This window comes from Pseudorasbora parva, chromosome 25 (genome assembly GCF_024679245.1).
Source record: "Pseudorasbora parva isolate DD20220531a chromosome 25, ASM2467924v1, whole genome shotgun sequence".
Taxonomy (NCBI): domain Eukaryota; kingdom Metazoa; phylum Chordata; class Actinopteri; order Cypriniformes; family Gobionidae; genus Pseudorasbora; species Pseudorasbora parva.
Window position 1 is genome coordinate 7,367,550 of NC_090196.1, and position 22,888 is coordinate 7,390,437.

Genomic DNA, 22,888 nt, shown 5'->3' on the forward strand with positions numbered 1-22,888 from the left:
CAGATGAGGCTAAATTACTCATAAACTCGGTCTAAGCCACAATTATATATGTGTACTGTAAAAGAATTACACATAAACAATAAAACTCAATGAGATGATGATAGGAAACTTTAAATAGTTATGGCATCTGCTGGCTTTATGGCAGTGAGTTATAAATGTCCTCATCCAGATATCCGGACGCATCCAGACCTCCAGGCCCCAGAAGAGAATAGAGAGGTAAAGTGAGTCCGGAGCCCATAGCTGAGGCCTGAGGGGCCAGAGGAGCGAGACATGCTTCTTGACTGGACGCTGCTCCTTAGATCAGTGTGTCCCTTTGATCCATATCCCACTTCAAAGCCCAGCGCGCGGTCATCTGTAAAGCTGCGTAATGCCACGGGAGCTTGGCTTTTCTCACATGCACACTCCATACTGACAGGCACGGACTTAACTAAAGGGCCGGAGACATCAGAGACATGAGTCTGTTTAACCAAACCAGTGTTGACACCTGAGAGCATTATATTTGACAGTTTCGTATAGGAGTTCTAATGCTGGATGAATAAATGACACATTTATATGAGAAGCGGTTTCCTGTCCTAACATGATAGTCTTGGCTTGATATGGCAGCGTTTATTGTAGCCTACTTTGGGTGGATCACACATTTCATAATCTTATCTATACACCTACACCTGTTCAGAAGGGCAAATGTGAAGATTATAGCCCCAATAAAGTCCACCAAAGGGACTGGCTCTTGTCTTATTCTAAGTCAAATATTACAGTAAAATAAAGGTTTTCAGTGTTTCCAGTGGGTGTGGCGCACAACACAAGCGTATTGCTATGCTATACAACAGGTCTATTGAGCAGTTTATCTGAGGCGCAATCAGTGACGCCACATTCTTCAATGAACAAGTCACTTCCACTATAAGGGACTTTCCACTCCCTCAAGAAACGCCTGGGTTTCTTTCAGACGCTGCCAAGAAATGTCTTCTGGAAGACATATTATGATGGTGTCAAGATTACAGCACTAGTGCACAACCTACTTTCATATAGTATGATATGAACAAATGTGATATATTATAAATGATTTTGTATACACTTTGCAATAATTAAGTGCTAATTATTACGTTTACATTTTTAAGAGCAATTAGCAGATGTTTGAGTCATTACAACTTTAATTACATTAAACTGACTCGAAAGTAGTAGTCAATGTTGACATTCATATGGACTAATACTTACGCTAATACCACACTATAAAAAATTGCTGCCTTAAATTTTTAAGTACAAGCAACTTGGATGTTTAAGTTATTTCAACTTAATTTGTTTTTTTGTGGACTTAAGGTGTCCTTGAGTGCCATGAAAGGTGCCTATAAATAAAATGTATAATAATAATAATAATAATAATAATAATAATAATAATAATAATGTCATTAAAATGACTTAAATTTGTTGAATCTTGTATTACTTCGAAAAAATGAAAATCACTTAGTTGGTTAGTAAAAAATAAGGTTCATTAAATATTAACAGATATAACTTTTGATTTTAGCAATGTAGTAAATATTAAAATGAATATAATATTAATAAATACTAACTACTGGGAAAAAAGTGTCTGCCTTAAACATCCAAGTTGATTAAACTTAAAAAATGTAAGTCGTTTAAACTAAAAATGACAATAAAATGATTTAAATCTTGTATTAAGTTTAAACAAAGTTGAAAATTGCTTAAAGAAATGTAAAAATCATATCTTATAACTTTTTAAGTAAAATTAACTTGGATGTTTAAGTCATTTAAACTTAAATTACATAAAATGACCTTAAAATTTGTAAAATCTAACTTATTTTGATGTGTTAAAGCAATGTAAAACATGTTTTCATAACTTATTGATCATATTTTTTGCAGTGTAGTTAGGTAATACAACTAGTTAAGATCCATTAAATAATATTAAAATATAACTTTTGATTTTAGCAATGTAGTAAATGCTGAAATTAATAAAATAGTATAATAACACTAATACATCACTGTAAAACTAAATAAAATAATAAATAAATAAAAATAGCTGCCTTAAATTTATGTACAATCAACTTGGATTTTTTAGTCATTACATTGACTTTAAAAAAAATTGTATCTTGCATAACTTATAATATAAGTTGAAAATTGCGTAACGTATTTTGACGAGTTAAAGCAATGTAAAACGTATTGATCATACGTTTTTTACAGTGCAAATAGAACCTTATTGTTAAGTGTTACCCTTTATAAATTTAAATAAAAATAGTGAATTCATTCATTAAAAATGAAGTGCAAATACAAGCTCAGTTTTATGCAAATTTATTTAAATAAATACATACATTGTGTAATAACTTAATACAACATTGGTATTTGCAGCATTCCTTTGGAAAATAAAATAAATAGATGCATTTACACGTACATATCCAGAGCCTTGTCGAGGCGGTTTAGAAAGTTCAAGGATTCAGTCTCGAGTGTTTTTCAGGGTTTTGCTTGTTGAAATCTTCCGAAGACCTTCACAGACCAGCTCAACCACGGTCCTTATTCGGAGCACATGGGCTCCTTTCAGACATGCTGACATGCTTCGCTTTGGTCCACACTTCAGGATTCAGTTCGCTGTATCTCTAAATGGAGCAAGAGGGGAGAATAAGTTACTCTAGCCTCTATTCAACTGATAGTTTCTAATCTATAGCCTGCCGTGGCAAACAATTGCACTCAAAAGCATCTCATGCACTATTAAAAACAAAGGTTCAACATCTACGGGATCTTTCCATTCCTCAAAAGGTTCTTTATAAGGTTCTTTTAGGAACTGTTGACTGAAAGACCCTTCTGGGACCTTTATTTTGAAGAGTACAGGCTAAGAAGCGTATGATTTATGTCTCACCATGTATGGCTTGGATCTGCAGCATCTCAAGGTGCTCTCGCCTTGCATCTCTCTTGCTCTCCCAGAGAAGGGTTCTCCGTCTCCTGGCGTGTTTTAAAGTCCTGAATGGCTTTCCTGTTCTGAAAGTCAATCAGAGCCATTGTGATCACGGCATTCCAGCAGTTCTCCTCGCCCGAGCACCTAAAGTCAATCTCCTTATTGTCTGTAGTCACGATGGTGAAGTACACGAACTTGCCGGTGCGCTCCACACAGTCCACCTTCTTAATGGACTGCAGCTTGAGCTCTTTGCTCTTGTTCTTCTTCTGGTTGTCGGTGTAGATGTTCAGGGTGTCCGTGGTGAGGACGCAGGTCTTCCTCTTCCAGAACTGGAGGAGGTTGTCGCTCCTCTTTTCCAGCTCTCCTTCCTTCAGGACGTGGGATATCTCGGAGCCCGTCATCGCGGTGGCGTTTTGGTCAAGTGTTGGTTTGTGGACGAAAAGACAGGAGTACGAATGTCCCAGAGCTTCGTATAATCTCCGCTGAAGTCGCCGGCCGACAGTGTGCTTCTTCATGCGTGCGTAAAATCCAGCCCGACTTGAGTAGCTCGCGACGGAGAACGGCACCTTTTTTAAGGCTCGGGGGCAGCCCGTCCCACATGACGTCATGTCAACTGTTGCGCGAGTATCAATGGAAGCGCGTGGGCGGAGCTCTGGAGGACAGGTCAGAACTCAACGACGATATATATATATAGGCAATTCTATTTATTTATTTTATTTTTATTTAACCCTTAAGGGCCTAGAACATTGACTTGCCTCTTTTCTTTGTTTTTCTCATCCGTTCTAGCAGTTAAAACAGGAGAAATATCATGAAGTTTCCATCTAGCTCATTTGAAGTCCCAACTTTACATTTATTTAGTCTGAGAATTTATTAAATTAATGAAATCTTATTGTATTTTATTTAAAACACATTTTATTTTATTAAAAACATTTTATTTTATTGTAAAAAAATATATTTTTATTTTATTTAAAACACATTTTATTTTAAAAACGTTTTATTTGATTTAAAACAAATTTGATTTTATTTGATTTAAAAAATGATATTCTTTTATTTTATTTTATTTAAAGCAATTTTTTTTTATTCAAACACTTTATTACTAAATTATTATTATTATTATTATTATTATTATTATTATTATTATTATTATTATTATTATTATTATTATTAAAGCAGTTCTGTTTAAAAGGTATCCCAGGATGCACCTCATGTATTTGGTCCAGACTTCAGAAATATAATTTAAAATTAACATATAAAATGGAATTATTAAAAAAAGTGCCCATTTCTCCTGCATTAATCACGCGGGTTACGAGAACTGATGGCTTGTTACTATCTAATCTACTAGACAATAATGTGTGGCCTTGTTAGGAGATGATCAACAATAATAATTTCACTTGTGACTGCTCATAATGTTTTGAATCATTAATATACATGGACAGTTATAAATAATAAATATTAATACAAATTAGGACAAATACATTTAAAATAAATAATTAGACTACATTATTCCCCATATTTCCATTTTTGTTATTTCAGTTTTCTAAAATAGTAAATAGTATTTTTATTGTGTTTGAAAATTACAGATCATAACTGTAACTCGGATAGATAGATAGATAGATAGATAGATAGATAGATAGATAGATAGATAGATAGATAGATAGATAGATAGATAGATAGATAGATAGATAGATAGATAGATAGATAGATAGATAGATAGATAGATAGATAGATAGACTGTAAAAATTATTTGGAAAAAAAGTTACCTGGTTGCCTTAATTTTGAGTTCATTGAAATTGAAATTTTGAGTTAATTCAATGAACATTTTTTTGAGATTCGATAACCTTTATTCAAATATTATTAAAATATTTTGTAAGCCTATTGGGTAATTGTGTGTGTTTTATTTGTGATGATGGAGTAAAACATGCCAAATTGTGCTATTTTCATGATTTATTACATTTTTTATTTTATTATGTTTAGACACAATGATATTTTGAGTTTCTATTTATTAAACACATTTCCTTCATTGTATCAACTCAAATTTTTAAGGCAACCAGGTTACTTACTTTTTTAACTTAAACCAACTAAAAACAATTTTTTTTTTTTACAGTGTAGTCAAAATATTTCATTTTTCTTAGCTATTTAGGCTATATGTGTGAAAGTATTGTTTGTTGCATATCATGCACTGTAAAAAAAAGTAAGTAACCTGGTTGCCTTAAAATGTTGAGTTCATTGAAATTAAACATTTGAGTTGATACAATGAAGGAAATTTGTTTAATAAAAAGAAACTCAAAATATTATTGTATCTGAACCACATAAACAACTTGATCAATCATGAAAATAGCACAATTTGGCATGTTTCACTGCGTCATCAAAAGAAATAAAGCACACACAATTACCCCATAGGCTTACAAAATCTTTTAATAATATTTTAATAAAGGCTGTCGAATCTCAAAAAAATATTCATTGTATTAACTCAAAATTTAAATTTCAATGAACTCAAAATTTTAAGGCAACCAGGTAACTTTTTTTCTGAATATTTTGTACAGTGTGACAGTTATAAATATGCAAAATATGAGCATAGTTTATAAGGGTTTTAAGGGTGTGATACATTTTACAACTATTCCTTAGAGTTGAGTAACTTATTAACAAAGTAATAAAGTCTGACTGTTGATTTTGATGAAGTGTGTGTTATAAGTCATTTCCGCGCTACACTTCATCTTTGAAAACTGCAGTTCCAGAATCCAATCTGGTGTAACGAACTGACAGTGCTATCACACGGCCTTTGATGAACCATCCTACCCTTTCCTTTCCGTTCCTCCAAGTGGGATGTATTATGGTAACGGCCAGGGTGTGTTTGTGTGTGAAGCGTCATCAATGAGAGTCGGGCATGTCTGCTGGATGACTCACATTAGTCCCGTTGATTACAGAGGGAGGTGTTCTCCAACACTTCATTCTGACTCTGGCCATAGGTCGCTTTCTGATCATATAATCTAGTATGATTCATTATAACTGATTTAAGATCAAAGAAAACGTATCCGTTTTATTGTCTAACCTCATATTCCAAAAAAGGCATCCTGTCCTCTAGAACCCAGTATGGTTGCCCGTGGGTGTATTTTGATTCCAGGCAGTGACCTCATTATCTGTGGGAAGTCATATCAAGGTTTTGGGACATCAGTGGGATGATGGTTGGGATCTGAGAAAGGAAGTTTAGACTAGTTTGGAAAAATAAATACATTTCAGCAAGTTGGTTCATTTCCAGAGAAATGGAAGAGGCACAATTGTGTTTCCACATAGAGTTTTTGAATGATTTGGACTTTAATCTGGTTTAACTAATCAAGTCTGTTCAAGCCTATGGCTGTCTGGTTTATGAATAACCACAATGATGTGATTCATACTGTAATCGGTCTCCACCTTCACTTCACAAAAGCTTCTTAAGTTGCTCTAATTTAATAAATCAAGCCACTGTTGAATAACCATGTCACTGCGTATAGTGAGAAATATAATCTAGTTTAACCCAAGGATAAAGGAGGTCAAATTAATCTAACAAACTGTGATTTTTGAAATATTTTATTAATGAAAAATTATTTTATATTCCATAAATGCATCAAAAAACTTGTTTCTGTCCCTCATGAATGTTTTTATATTTCTTGGTCATAGGATGTGAATTTGTTTTCACTAACCCATGACTCATTAATTTCCCATGGATTTTTTGAGCCAATACTGGATACATTTTTGTCAATAATAATATTTATATTTTCTCAAAACTCTTTTTTTTTTGTTGTTGCTGCTCTAAGCCAACTGTCCTCAGACACTAACCCTGTGTCTAAATATGCATATCTCCCTATAATGTATCCCTAATTCACTGAGGTGGGATACGGGTAAAGTTAAGGACAGGTAAGTGGGCAAGAATAAGGGAAGAGTTAAAGGGTTGGGGAAGGTCAAAAGTGTAATTAGATGTAATTACAGAACATAATTATAGTTGTATAAAATCCAGTTTTTTTTATATGTAATAGTTCAAGAAACTTAATAAAAAGTGGGACCAAAAGTGCAACTGTATTTTAAAATGAACACATTTGATATTTTATAATGCATATATATATATATATATATATATATATATATATATATATATATATATATATATATATATATATATATATATATACAAGGAAAGTGGACAAATAAACATATTTGATAAATTAGCATATGTGTATCATCAAATATTTTAATTATTTAATTAATAGGACATTTTGTTTATTAAACCCATTAATTCCAATACAGGTAATGTTGACCCCCTTTATGCATTTCTGTTTGTTTGTTTGTTTTTTGGTACATGTCTAGGGTTAATATAAAATGTAGAATATTACATTTTAGAAATTAGTCATTGGTGAAAAGGCAAAAACATTTAACTTCCTTTAATCAAACTAAACGCAGTCCAACACAACACAGAACAATGCTCTTTAAATCACATTGAAGTATACCTTTACAATAATTTACATACAAATACACTATTGCCAAACGTTTTGGGACATCTGCCTTTACATGCACATGAACTTTAATGCCATCCCATTCTAAATCTGTAGGGTTTAATATGGAGTCGTCCCACCCTTTGCAGCTATAACAGCTTCAGCTCTTCTGGGAAGGCTTTCCTCAAGGTTTAGGAGTGTGTTTATGGGAATTTTTGACCATTCTTCTAGAAGCGCGTTTGTGAGGTCAGGCACTGATGTTGGACGAGAAGGCCTGGCTCTCAGTCTACGCTCTAATTCATCCCAAAGGTGATCTATCGGGTTGAGGTCAGGACTCTGTGCAGGCCAGTCAAGTTCCTCCACACCAAACTCACTCATCCATGTCTTTATTGTCCTTGCTGCAGTCATGATGGAACAGAAAGGGACCATCCCTAAACTATTCCCACAATGTTAGGAGCATGAAATTATCCAAAATGTCTTGGTATGGTGACGTATTAAAAGTTCCTTTCATTGGAACTAAGGGGCCAAACACAACCCCTGAAAAACAACCCACACCGTAATCCCCCCTCCAGCAAACTTTATATTTGGCAATGCAGTCAGGCAAGTACCGTTCTCCTGGCAACCGCCAAAACCAGACTCATCCATCGGATTGTCAGACAGAAAAGCTTGATTGGTCACTCCAGAGAACATGTCTCTGCTCTAGAGTCCATTGCTTTACTCCACTGAATCCCACACTTTGCATTGCACTTGGTGATGTAAGGCTTGGATGCAGCTGTTCGGCCATGGAAACCCATTCCATGAAGCTCTCTACGCACTGTTCTTGAGCTAATCTGAAGGACACACGAAGTTTAGAGGTCTGTAGCTATTGACTCTGCAGAAAGGTGGCACTGTGCACTTTAGCATGTGCTGAGTTTCTCAATTGTTGTTCCCAATTGCTTCCACTTTGTTATAATACCACTTACAGTCGACCGTGGAACATTTAGTAGTGAGGAAAGTTCACGAATGGACTTATTTCACAGGTGGCAACCTATCACGGTACCACGCTTGAGTTCACTGAGCTCCTGAGAGCGGCCCATTCTTTCACTAATGTTTGTAGAAGCTTCTGCATGATTTTATACACCTTTGGCCATGGATGTGATTGGAACACTTGAATTCATTGATTTGGAGGGGTGTCCCAATACTTTTGGCAATATAGTGTATATCATTACCCTTTCTTTGATACATTACCATTGCAGTAATTGTCTTAGGAGAACCAAAATGAGAAAATATGCCAGTGAAACCAAGCTGACTGGAATGAGAGTAGGTTGGACACAGTTACGAGATGGTATTATTTATGATGAAAGCAGGCTGCAGTGAAAGGCCTGACCAGCACAGTGCCACAACAACACTGCAGCTGTTACCTGACGGTTCTCAAACAGGATTCCACGCCTGTCAAACCCCTATCTCTGTCAAGAGCTCTCCTCTCCAATTGTTTGGGAGACCTATTTTTGGCACGTTGATCTCCAAGCTTGATCTCTCACGAAAAAGCGTCAGCTCTTTCCTCACACTCATAAACGTACGTAGCCCTCTTGGCCCGAATGAACGGCGATGAGTCCCCATAGTTATTTGGAGCATTGTTCAGATAAGCCAGGTCTGACGAGGCCAGAGCAAGTGCTGCCGTATCGTGGGAAAAAGAACAAATGGCGCAAACGTCCAAGAGAGGCATGAGAAGCTATTGTGAAACAATGCACAGGGATGAGAAGTGCTGACACATATGGATCAGGGAGCCAAGTCCCATAACAAAGCCTGATACCTTTTATTATAAACCCAATTCATAATAAGCCTATACAAAATCTATAGATTGTCAGGGTCCTGTCACCTTATTGGTCTTGTTCTTAGTTTGGAGGCAGGATCCTGACTCTCATGTGTTGGTCTCGTCCTTGTACCACCATGGTACAGATGTGTGCTGAGGCTTCATTTCTCCTGTTGAGTCTGTCGACGTCAGACGTCTGCGAGTAAAAACATGATCACACTGGAAAAAGCAGATTACAGTAGAAAATGAAGCTTGAGTTTTTCCCTTCCAGGTGGTTTCTGTTCTGCTTGTATTTGGCTCTTAAAGTGCCCCTCTTATGCTATTTTAAAGCCTCCTAATTTTGTTTTGGAGGTCTTCTACAACAGGTTCACATGCATCAAAGGTCAAAAACACTAATTTTCTCATAATATTCATCGCACATCACATTTTTCAATGATTCTCAAACGACTCAATGAATCAGTCTCTCTAAATCCCTCCTTTCCGTGAGCTACTCTGCTCTGATTGGCCAGATGGCCCAGTTTGTTGTGATTGTTCTTCCACTTACGCAGCAGTCTAACCTCCGTTTGTTGACAGTTTATCAAAATAAGGTACCATTCTTGTCTAATACAGGCTTCTAGTTGCTCAATTGTCTTAGGTCTTCTTTGTTGCATCTTCCTTTTTATGATGCACCAAATGTTTTCTATGTGTGAAAGATCTGGACGACAGGCTGGCCATTTCTGTACCTGGATCCTTCTTCTACGCAGCCATGATGTTGTAATTGATGCAGTATGTGGTCAGGTATTGTCATGTTGGAAAATGCAAGGTCTTTCCTGAAAGAGACGACGTCTGGATAGGAGCATATGTTGTTCTAGAACTTGGATATACCTTTATAAAATATAAGTTTAGGAGATTTGTAAATTATTGCATTCCTTTTTATTCACAATTTGTACAGTGTCCCAACTTTTTTTGGAATTGGTTTTGTAGTCAGGTAGTTGTTAAGTTTAGGTATTATGTATGGATTAAAGGATGTAGAATATGGTTATGCAGGATAAGGCATTAATATGTGCTTTATAAGTAATAAACAGCTAATATCCTAAAATACATGCTAATAAGCAACTAGTTAGAATTGGACCCTAAACTAAAGTGTTACTGACTTTTTTATGTAACTGACTTAAATGTGTGACCTATAATCTAGATGACTAATTTATAAGACTAGTCTAACCAGCCACTGCTTTGCTAAAATGTGTTTCATTTTGCTAAAACAAGTTCAGTTGGATTAAGTAATAGAAAAATGTATTAAACTGAACAAGAAGAGATGCAAATGAAAAGTTTGATAGTAATAGAATTATGCAGTTGCTGTTAATGAAATGTTTACATGAAAAAGTTATTTTGTGGTGTGAAAAGGATACTTGCATGCTACAATGTTTGAAAAAGTGCACTTTTAATGATCTGTTGTTGTGATATTAGTATGAGTTTTGAAATTTGCTTCTAAAAATTGCGCCAAAGCAAAGGCACTTGTATTCATGTTCTGCCCAACATGGACTTTCATAATCTGATTAGTTTGAACTTAATAATGTTTAAATAGGATTTTTATATATACAAAAGCAGCGTTCCCAGAATGTTTGCAAAATAGCATATTCCCTTAAAGTATAAACAATAATAAAAAACCCAACAACAACAACTGGACATATTGAACATTCAGAAATAACGTAACAATGTTTTGAATGTTCTTAGAATCCTATTAGTTACACCATCCCGAACTTCTGTTTGTGCATATGCCTGAACTCACAAAACCAGTTCAATGAGGAAAGTTCTTGAAAAGTTTAAAAGAGGATATTTTCCTCAATATGAGGAATGCAGAATACAAAAGGAATCTCCATTTGCAACCAAGTGTTACCTTGCTCTAAAACTCATGAGTAAATCAGATAAAGTCATACAAACTCCCTGCTCATACATCTCATGCATGCCCAAGTAATGTTTGGAAAGATTTAAGTAGTTGTGCCCCAGTATCCGGCACAACATTTGACTAATAGAAAGGTCCTTTCTATATTGTGATAAAGTTCGTTATTTTCCATAATGTAATGATAAAAATGTGCTTTATTATAACTTTATTATATTTTAGATTCATTGCACACCAACTGAAATATTTCAGGTCTTTTATTGTTTTAATACTGATGATTTTGGCATACAGCTCATGAAAACCCAAAATTCCTGTCTCAAAAAATTAGCATATCATGAAAAGGTTCTCTAAACGAGCTATTAACCTAATCATCTGAATCAACTAATTAACTCTAAACACCTGCAAAAGATTCCTGAGGCCTTTAAAAACTCCCAGCCTGGTTCATTACTCAAAACCGCAATCATGGGTAAGACTGCCGACCTGACTGCTGTCCAGAAGGCCATCATTGACACCCTCAAGCGAGAGGGTAAGACACAGAAAGAAATTTCTGAACGAATAGGCTGTTCCCAGAGTGCTGTATCAAGGCACCTCAGTGGGAATTCTGTGGGAAGGAAAAAGTGTGGCAAAAAACACTGCACAACGAGAAGAGGTGACCGGACCCTGAGGAAGATTGTGGAGAAGGACCAATTCCAGACCTTGGGGGACCTGCGGAAGCAGTGGACTGAGTCTGGAGTAGAAACCTCCAGAGCCACCGTGCACAGGCGTGTGCAGGAAATGGGCTACAGGTGCCGCATTCCCCAGGTCAAGACACTTTTGGGCTACAGAGAAGCAGCACTGGACTGTTGCTCAGTGGTCCAAAGTACTTTTTTCGGATGAAAGCAAATTTTGCATGTCATTCGGAAATCAAGGTGCCAGAGTCTGGGGGAAGACTGGGGAGAAGGAAATGCCAAAATGCCTGAAGTCCAGTGTCAAGTACCCACAGTCAGTGATGGTCTGGGGTGTCATGTCAGCTGCTGGTGTTGGTCCACTGTGTTTTATCAAAGGCAGGGTCAATGCAGCTAGCTATCAGGAGATTTTGGAGCACTTCATGCTTCCATCTGCTGAAAAGCTTTATGGAGATGAAGATTTAGTTTTTCAGCACGACCTGGCACCTGCTCACAGTGCCAAAACCACTGGTAAATGGTTTACTGACCATGGTATTACTGTGCTCAATTGGCCTGCCAACTCTCCTGACCTGAACCCCATAGAGAATCTGTGGGATATTGTGAAGAGAAAGTTGAGAGACGCAAGACCCAACACTGTGGATGAGCTTAAGGCCGCTATCGAAGCATCCTGGGCCTCCATAACACCTCAGCAGTGCCACAGGCTGATCGCCTCCATGCCACGCCGCATTGAAGCAGTCATTTCTGCAAAAGGATTCCCGACCAAGTATTGAGAGCATAACTGAACATAATTATTTGAAGGTTGACTTGTTTGTATTAAAAACACTTTTCTTTTATTGGTCAGATGAAATATGCTAATTTTTTGAGATTTTTGGGTTTTCATGAGCTGTATGCCAAAATCATCAGTATTAAAACAATAAAAGACCTGAAATATTTCAGTTGGTGTGCAATGAATCTAAAATATATTAAAGCTTCATTTTTATCATGACATTATGGAAAATAATGAACTTTATCACAATATGCTATATTTTTTAGAAGGACCTGTACCACGCTTAAACTTTAATGTCAGTAAAGCCAATCAGAGAACTGATCATTAGCACTAAAAAATACCATTAAATTTGTTGTACTGATAGCATATGTTTATGAAGCCGAATATCTGTGCCTTTTTATCTCCATTCATTTTTCTGTTTCACTTTTTAACAATCCAAGCAAGCTTTGCATACTTAGCATCTTACATAGCGAACAGCAATGACATTGCAGAAAGAAAAAAAAACTGAAAAATTTGGGCTGATTGGGCTGTATTTGTTCTTATATTCCCAGGTAAGAGTGACTTATGAACTAGTGTGGAAAACCCTTAATCCATAGTATAAAGCCCAGAAGGACTGTTCCTCGATTTGAATTGTAAGCTGATTTGTATATAGAGGCTGACAAGCAAGTAATACTTAACTATTCAAAATGAGAATATAATAAGCCCTGACATTTTCATGAATGAGCGAACATTACCAACTGACTCAACATTTATATCTGAGATTAGCTGTGACGGTTTCCAGTCATTCCAGTCGGATTCAGTGATTCATGAAGTCTGTTTATATTATGTAAGTCTAATTAATGATATGCCTTTCTAATCCATTTAGAAAAGAAAAGTGATGAACCAACTAAAGGGATGATTCAGCCAAAAATTAACGTATCATTTACTTCTTTTTCATGATTTCTTCTGCAGAACACAAAATAGATATTTTGAAAAATGTTGAAGAACTGTATTTGTCCATTGAGATAGTTTTTCTTCCGTGATAGAAGAGAAATTGTGATATACAAAATGCATGTTGTTTTCACTAGAATATTCTATATGGAATGGAGTGATTAATCACTTTTTATTTTACATCACGTGGATGGTAAGGTGTGTGTCAATCACTTACCTGGGGAACACATGGCACCAGGATTAAGTGTGATGCTTTGGGCAATGTTCTGCTGGGAAACCTTGGGTCCTGCCATCCATGTGGATGTTACTTTGACACACACCACCTACCTAAGCATTGTTGCAGACCATGTACATCCTTTATAGAAACGGTATTCCCTGGTGGCTGTGGCTCTTTCAGCAGATAATGCTCCTGACACAAAGCAGAAATACTTCAGGAATGGTTTGAGGAGCACAACAACGCGTCTGCGGTGTGGATTGGCCTCCAAATTCCCCAGATCTCAATCCAATCGAGCATCTGTGGGATGTGCTGAACAAACAAGTCTGATCCATGGAGGCTCCACCTTGCAACTTACAGGACTAAAATGATCCGCTGCTAACATCTTGGTGCCAGGTACCACAGCACACCTTCAGGGGCCTACTGGATGCCTCGATGGGTCAGGGCTGTTTTGACAGCAAAATGAGGGCAGACACAATATTAATGTTACGCCTGATCAGTGTATTTATACGATTGAATCACACAAGCCATATTGCAATTTTTATTTCCATATACAGTATTGTGCATCCCTACATTGGAATTCATCGTACGGACAAAAACCAGCCGGAAAGTGCCCCTGTAGCCAGCCCAATGTAAATTGTAGTAATCAATTTCAATATGTCAAACACCATGGAGCCCCCCTCAGCCTGGGGCTCTGGGCTTAATCTCAGGTAAGCCTGTGCATTTATGTGGCCCTGGATGGAGAAAAGCACTGAAATAATCAGACAGATGTTTGTTGTGGTTAGATCTGTGGGAACATACTGTACACAGTAGTAATGCATTTTTATATCCAGTGACGGCAACTGTCAGCAGAGATAAAACAGCGTCATTCGTAGCAGCTGTGTGCGGTAATACGGTGGGATAAAGATTTATGTAAACTACCAGATGGAGTCAACCTGAATAACTGCTATATCATTTTCCATAACAGATCATAATAGCACTTCTCCACTGTGTTCTGTATTACAGTCATTTCCCATTAATTATTACCGCAGTTTGAGTTATGGCGCCTCCTTGCATTATCAGACATCTACATGCCACAATAAAGCTCTTATTTTAGTGCCGTCTATCCGAGGCAGAACACAAATCTCTCTGTTGAGCTCTTAGTGACGGTTGTTTCCGCGGTGGGACATTAAAGGACCTCACACAAGGGGTTCTGTGGTTCTAGTGAGGGCTGGTCAAGCAAACCGGGCAGCCATAAAAGGCTAAGGCAGTAGGACTACAAGGGCAGCTGGGAAAGAACGTAGGGGTTATTGTAAAGTGTGACTTGAAGGAAGGATTTAGGACTAAAAAAACTGAAGCGCTTGTATTAGTGGTGTTAATCCAAACACAGAACTCAAAGACAAACACAAGGCATTGTGGGTATTAATAATAAAAAACTTTTCATGAATAAAAGGTACAAATTGTATTTCTATTACACAAATCAGTGATGTTTAGAGTTAAATGTTAGATAATTACATTAAACTAACATAGTACATATTCTTTTGCATGATCCTTTCACACTAGCCTAGAAATCTAGACGCACCGTAGCGGCAGCAAATTTAATCTGCCCGCAAGTGTCGTCTAGGCACTCTCAATACCCTTCTGAGCTGTATTCCTCTCAATCTGGACGGGCCAATCACATCGTGTATAGAGTCGGCGGGCGGGGCCATAATGACGACGGCCGAGTTGCGTTTGCGTGCTTCTAGTAAACACAGAAACTGGCGAACGGCGGGCTTTCGAATCAGCTTTGACTGCGATTCTGGAAGACTTGGAGTTAAGCTTTTCTCTGAGAAAAGAACAAAGAACGGCACTGAAGTCATTCTTAAAAAGGGAAGATGTGTCTTGAGGGAGTTTGAAAGACAACCGTTTATCCCGCCCCTCGGATTGAGCTGTCAATGGTGAGTTTCCAGACCAAACATCTTGATGTGGGTCTGGCTTGTCAGGCTACTTTCACACCTTAAAATGTAAGAAAATATGACAGTGGCAGGGGCGAATTTAGCGGGGTGGCAACTGTCATCCTAAGAAAGACCATTGCCACCCCGTCTGCCACCCCAGCAGTGTATCCCAAATTCCCAGTGTATAAAATATAAATAGTTTCCTCTACTGATTTACATTAGCGGCGCTTCAAATGTGATAATAGCAAGAAAACACGTATGTAGTAGTCCAACAAATGACTCAAATGAACCTGCAACGCAAATTTGATCACAAATAAATTGCGCCTGTTATATATTCCGTCCCAATGTTAACAGATTACAGCCCTGCAAAAGCTTAGCCCAGGGCCCCGCAAAGGCTTAACACGGCACTGGTTACATCATCAGAAGAATGGCATCTATGATAATGTTAGTCTCTCTGTTTATCCCAAGGTTTACTAGCATGGAAATCTAGACGCACCCTAGCGGCAGCAAATCTAATCTGCCGCGAGTGTCGTCTAGCTGTAAAAACCAAACTCTGGTCAGGCCAATCACATCGTGTATAGAGTCGGTGGGCGGGGCTTAACATAATGACGGCTGAGTTGCGCGTGCATGTGCTTCTAGTAAACAGAAGCTGGCGAACGGCGGTCTTTCGAATCAGCTTTGACCGCGACTCTGGAAGACTTGGAGTTAAGCTTTTCTCTGAGAAAAGAACAAAGAACGGCACTGAAGTCATTCTTAAAAAGGGAAGATGTGTTTGGAGTTTTGCTTAGTTATTTGACCGGATACGGCGAAAGTTTAATCTGTCAACGAGCTCCGCTTCACCTTTATCCCGGCCCTCGGATTGAGCCCTGTCAATGGTGAGTTTCCAGACCAAACATCTTGATGTGGGTCTGGCTTGTCAGGCTAGAGGTTTACTGCAGTCAGCCGGATCCGGACCGTATTCAGACCAATGGTGGACCTGTGCCTGGACATAACCAACGCATCCAGGAGTGTCTGCTGAGACTCAAATAAACTCCCCCTGTAAAGGCCACATCAACACGACACCCTCAATAAAACCGTCTCCGGCATGACGATTTCAATCTTTCGAATAATCTTACGAATATATTTTACCTAATATGACTTAAGACCTGCAATGTTGCCAGAATAATAATAATACACTGTTTGTTCGTCGGCCTGAGGAGAACTGGCACCCCGACTGAGTTTGGGTTCTCCCAAGGTTTTTGCTCCATTCTGGTCCTGAAGGACTTCTGGTTCCTTGCCGCCGTCACCTCTTGGCTTGCTCAGTTAAGGACACAAAAATATTAAACTGTATTACTGATCTGTCCGCACTGACACTATATGATAATTGAAATTAGCTGGGTAACATCATTGTTTTTTTCCAGAGCGGCTGCACAGCAGAATCAAAATCTGTTGCATTATTTTCCTGTTAACACTGTGAAGCTGATTTGAAACAAATTGGACTTGTAAAAAGCGTTATATAAATAAAGGTGAATTGACTGAATACATGCCCCCCCTTATTCTGTAATATCCAAAAAAGAAACTATTTGAATAAACAATTATTTTACATAACAATGAATATAGCATGAAAAGTCTATAGCATCATATAAAGTGTTAAAAGCAAAAATGTCACAGCATGATTTCCACCTAAAATATATAACTCCATAAAAAGATCTTTACCTAGGAAGAAACATAATCTGGACCTAATCCTCCTACACCCTTCTTACACAAATGATTAACTAAGCATAGCCATTCAACCCTGTTACCAAAGTTATAAAAGGACAAATAATCATTAATTTCTTTACTAAGGGAAGTTTAAGTTAAATTTTGTCCAAACAAAAACGCTCTTCAAAGATGCCAGATGTTTTAGCTTTTATTTTTTATAGAAAATAACTTCACACAAATCAGGGTTTTAAACTGATGTTGTAAAAGGGGTGTAAGGGGTAATATACAGAATATATAATATATAGAACGTGGGGGAGAGGACGCTGGCGTTGTCTGTTCGCCGCTTCTCCACCCACAAATGATCATGTTAATGTACTATTAGATTTACATTTTATTTTATTTCCTTATGTTTGTGACTAGTCTAACAGTCAGAGCTACAATTGGGACTGTTGCTGATTGCTGGCAGCCACTGAGAGGTCGTTGTTCGTCGTTTCGCCGTTTTCAACCGCTTCTCTAATGTTTACGTTTGAATTGCTGCGGTTGGTTTCTGGTTTGGAGGACATTTGATGTTTCTCGCCGTGGGTGCTCACTGGTGGTCTCCCTTGGGCTGCATGGTGGCTGAAGTTTGCACCGGGCTAGCGTCATCCGGGCTCTCGTCGTCGGCGTCCGGCATGATGTTGGGATGTTCTGCTTCTCGGCTGCGCCGCTGTTCGTCCTGCATTGCGACCGTGGAGCGGCTTGGACATCTGCGCCGGCCCCGGTGTGTCCACAGAAGTGCCCGGAGGAATGTTCTGACTCCTGCATGGTGCTGCAGCGATCCCCATCGTTTGAATCATCATGAAGACCCATCATCTGGTCTTCAGCTGTCGTGCCTCGGCGATGTCATCGGGACACTGCCGCTGGGAGAAATCTGAAACATGGAGTGGACCACAGTGTGCTGCGGAGCTAACAGAGACTTCCACCATCAGCTGTTTTCTGTTCACCATCAGCTCTGTTTTCTGTCCACCATCAGCTCTGTTTCTGTTCACCATCAGCTCTGTTTCTGTTCACCATCAGCTCTGTTTCTGTTCACCATCAGCTCTGTTTCTGTTCTGTTTTCTGTGTTGGTTGACTGTTTGTAGTATTCTATATTTTTACTTGTTATTCATTTTTTGTTGTTATCCCCCCCCCCCCCCTGTTGCACTTTGAGATTCTTCGGAATGAAAAGTGCATTATAAATAAAATCTATTATTATTATTATTATTATATATATATATATATATATATATATATATATATATATATATATATATATATATATATATATATATATATATATATATATATAATGTATATGAAACCCGAAAATAAAGCAGCTCAGATATTTTGTCTGCTCTTTTGAATTGGATAAGCCACTTTCTGAAGGCACCACCTTTTACTAACATGTTATATCACACTATTTAACATGTGTTCTATTTTGTACCCTATTTGTGGACAGTTCCAGTACAGTGAAAGTGACATTATAATTTGAGAGATTGGGAGGGTGAGAAAGAAAGAAAGAAAGAAAGAGTGTTTACATGTGTGTAATGGGAGAGAGACTTAACCACAATGGCTGTGACATTTGAAACTGTGGGGGTGTTTGAACTTTCTCCAAGTCAACAGAGCACACACTGCGTAACAGAGTCTTTGTTCTGTCTTCTTAGCAATTAGCCCAGTCTGTTATAATACATTTAAAAGTCCATTTAGTGTAGTGCAAAGTACTACTTCCTTTAATTTAAGCCCATACCAGCCATAAAAACATGCTTTCGTATACAACCAAAGTCACAAACATTTCCTCCACAAAGCAATTTAACATCATTACCCCAATAAAAGTGCAATATGCAATTTTATGGTTCATTTCAATGGTGTGGTCTTAAAGCTGTAATATATCTTTTAATTTTTTTTGCATTAAAATATCCAAAAACCACTAGGCCAGTGATATTTATTTTGTCCAGGTGAGTTAAATGGCCCAAATTGCTGCGCTCAAACTTGGTGGCATCAAACTACACCTTCGTTTTGAATACATGCTTTCAATTCAAAATGCTAAACAGTTAGTACATGCGTTCATGAGCTCAAGGCTAGATTATTGTAATGCTCTACTGGGTGGTTGCCCTGCTCGCTTAATAAACAAACTCCAGTTAGTCCAAAATGCAGCAGCTCGAGTTCTAGAACCAGGAAGTATGATCATATTAGTCCAGTTCTGTCAACACTGCACTGGCTCCCTATTAAACATCATATACATTTTAAAAACTTGCTTATTACTTACAAAGCACTAAATGGTTTAGCTCCCCTGTACTTAAGCGAGCTCTTAACACATTTTACTCCATAATGGAGTATACTCCATCTATTGCGGTCTCAAAACTCTGGCCAGATGATAATAAACAAATCTCTTTACTATGGCATAATAATACTTTTACTTACATTATTAAAATCAATTGACTGATTATTAGGGTGCATTAACTAGGTCAGCCGGAACCGGGAACACTTCCCATATCACCTAATGTACTCGTTACATCATCAGAAGAGTGGCATCTACACTAATGTTAGTCTCTCTGTTTATCCCGAGGTTTACTGCAGTCAGCCGGATCCAGGCCGTATACAAATCAGATGGTGGACCTGCTCCTGGACATGACCAGCGCATCCTGGTGTGTCTGCAGAGAGCGTGTCATTTAGTGTCTCCTATGAATTTGCCTCACAGACACATCATCCTCAATAAACCCGTCTCCGTCGTGATGCCTTTGAATATTCCGATCTAATATGATTTCTGACCTGGGGATTTATGACCAACTTTCTGGCAAGGTTGCCAGAATAATAATCATACACGGTGTGTTAATAGGCCAGAGGAGAACTGGCACCCTGACTGAGTCTGGTTTCTCCCACGGTTTATTTTTCTCCATCATGCCCTGATGGAGTTTTGGTTCCTTGCCACAGTTTGCCTTTGGCTTGGCTTGCTCAGTTGGGGATACACATTTTTTTTCAACTAAATATCCAAATAGAATTAACTGTATCAACTATATTACTGATCTGCCCACATTGTCGCTATATGATTAATTGAAATGAGCATCATCGAGAACGACTGTACAGCCGAATCAAATTTTGTTGCAATATTGCCCTGTTTAACACTGTGAAGCTGCTTTGACACAATCATCATTGTAAAAGCGTTATATGAATAAAGTTGACTTGACTAGGCGCCCCCTAGCGGACGGAAAAGTTACATAGTGCACCTTAAAGCTACACTGTGTAACTTTTTTAGTTTTTTCTTAGCTAAAAACACTTAGTTCTTTCAAAAATATGTGCTCATTAATGTATATTTACTTCTTTCAAGTAATAAAGTATTCTCGTAAGTTTATAATCTGCCATTGAAAATACATACGGGTGAGGGGTTCGAATGCCGGTCGCCATGTTGGCCCTCCATCTTGAAAGTACATTAGCCAAAGAGGGACATACCCATAAATTCAAGCTTCGCCTTTCACGTTTTAACACTCGATGGCACCGTGTCGAATGTGAAGAGGGCGATTGCCTTATCTTGGACTAAATCGGCCACCGTAAGAGTTCAAACGAAATCAGTTATTGAGAGGAACAGAAACTATTATTCACTGGATGGTCATATACCTTTTCACCACTAGATGGGGGAAAATATCACACAGTGTAGCTTTAAAAAAAAAAAAAATCCAACATCAAATGTTCTTGAAAATAAGAGTGTTACAGACATAAAAAATTAATAGTATTCCCTGGTCATGTGATCCCAATATGGCCGCCACCATGAGGGTGGACCACCCTTACATGGAACCGCTTGTAGCCTCCTAAAAGGAGTCTTCATTATTCATAATTTAGATACATATAAAAGTACAATTGATTTTTTAGATGTACATTTTTTTGTGCTTTTTTTTAAATCTGAGACATGCTGATATTTGCATATCACACCGTGAGAAGTTTTTAAACTGCTTTCATGCCCTTAAGCATCACAAAAAAAGAATGACAATCATGTTATTCCAACCATGCCATGATGATAAAAAAACAGCAGTGAACCATAGGGACAAATGCTGCTCATACCACTCTGAAGTATAGCAACATTTTAAGATAACTTTAAGCAACATCCCCGAACTGCCGAAAGAAACCAGAGCATGAGGTGGGAATGATACCACACAGAACCGATCCCGCTTTATGGAATCTAAACTAGCGGATTACACACTAGAGAAAGTACTAAGAGAATGCCAGGAAGTATTTCACACAAAGCCGCCTCACATTGGTGAAGTAGCCGTGCCGGCGCTCATGACCGCTGTACTTGAGCTGTCAGTGTTGAGATTCCACACATAGCTGACGGTTTGTGGAATCTGGTCTGGTGGGGGATCAGCTTCCCACTCTTAATTTCCACCTAATTGCGCTCACATAGTAATTATAGCCCTCCATGGTCATTTCAAGCATTATATTTCTATTCAACAGGATGAACTAGGATGTTGAATGTATGGAAGTTTGTTCCTGCTGGGGAATACAATGATCATGTTATTATATTCAATTAAAATATATGATAATATTTTTTTATATAAATTCTTACAATTCCCTTTTTTTTAAACTCGCAATTGCATGTATTGCAATTCTGACTTTTTTCTCAGTACGAGTACCTCCAGTTCTATTTTTCTAAATTTCTGTTCAAATATGTTTCTTCAAATTTTTAAAATTCTAAATTATAGTCAAAATCTGAGGGGGAAAAAGTCAGATTTGCGAGAAACAAACTCTTTTGTATTTACAAAAAAAAAAAATAGTTTTTCCCCGCAATTACGAGTAGGCTATCTCTCAATTTTGACTTCTTTTTCAAAATTGTGAGAAACTCACAATTGCAAGTTTATACTTTGCAATTCTGACTTCTTTCTCAGTTATATAAATAACATTTACTCTAGATTTAGCCATATGCAAATCATGCTGGGAACTAACAAGCCTCGCCCAGTTTCAGTTAATGCAACAAATCATTCATGTAATCTCAACACAAACGAATTCAGTTTGACTTAAATTTGGCAAATATTTAAGTGGATTGACCACAATCAAATTACATTAAGACAAAATGTATAGCAATTGTGTTGCTTTAGCTCATTTTAATAAAAAATTTGAACAAGCAGTAAAAATCTTTTTTTTTCCAGTTTATAAATACCTCTCTAGTTACAAAAAAAAAAAAAAAAAAAAAAAGTTTTTCCTCGCAGTTACGAGTATCTCTCAATTTGGACTATAAATAATATGTAATATAAATAATAATATTTCTCGCAATTGCGAGTGTAAAAATCGCAATTTCTAGTTATTGGGCCCTATCATACACCCAGTGCAATGCGGCGCCAGGCGCAACACAAATGTTTTTTTGCTAGTTTTAGCCCGATGCTGTTATCATTTTCACATCCAGTGCCACGTATAAGTAGCAAATGCACTCTGAAAACAAGGTGTGTTCAGGCTCATTGTTGGCGCATTATCATTTTGAGGAAAATGATAACCGTCATACCGCGAGCACAACTGGATTTTAAAAGTAATGGGATAGGAGACTCTGATTGTTTTTTTGCACATTATTTCTAAAACACACCCATGACTCATTGAGAGACTAAGGCCAACCTTTTTGAACCATGCATGTGCCTCTCACGCCAGCCATTTTTTCTGTCGTTTAACTAGCAAAAGTGGATTCGGACATGCCC

At 37.7% G+C, this 22,888-nt stretch overlaps 1 protein-coding gene across 1 annotated transcript; it reads right to left on the reverse strand.

Moving 5' to 3' along the window:
* Positions 1-2,282: 2,282 nt before the first annotated feature.
* Positions 2,283-3,490, reverse strand: phlda2 (pleckstrin homology-like domain, family A, member 2). Its single transcript, XM_067436368.1, has 2 exons — positions 2,861-3,490; positions 2,283-2,600 (listed from the first exon to the last, which is right to left on the reverse strand). Exon 1 carries the CDS (start codon positions 3,409-3,411, stop codon positions 2,887-2,889), a length of 525 nt encoding a protein of 174 aa, XP_067292469.1. The 5' UTR covers positions 3,412-3,490; the 3' UTR covers positions 2,283-2,600; positions 2,861-2,886.
* Between the last annotated feature and the right edge of the window lie 19,398 nt (positions 3,491-22,888).

What these genes read in the sequence shown, in the direction of transcription:
- phlda2 (XM_067436368.1), bottom strand. Translation starts at nt 3,411, where the DNA reads ATGAAGAAGCACACTGTCGGCCGGCGACTTCAGCGGAGATTATACGAA.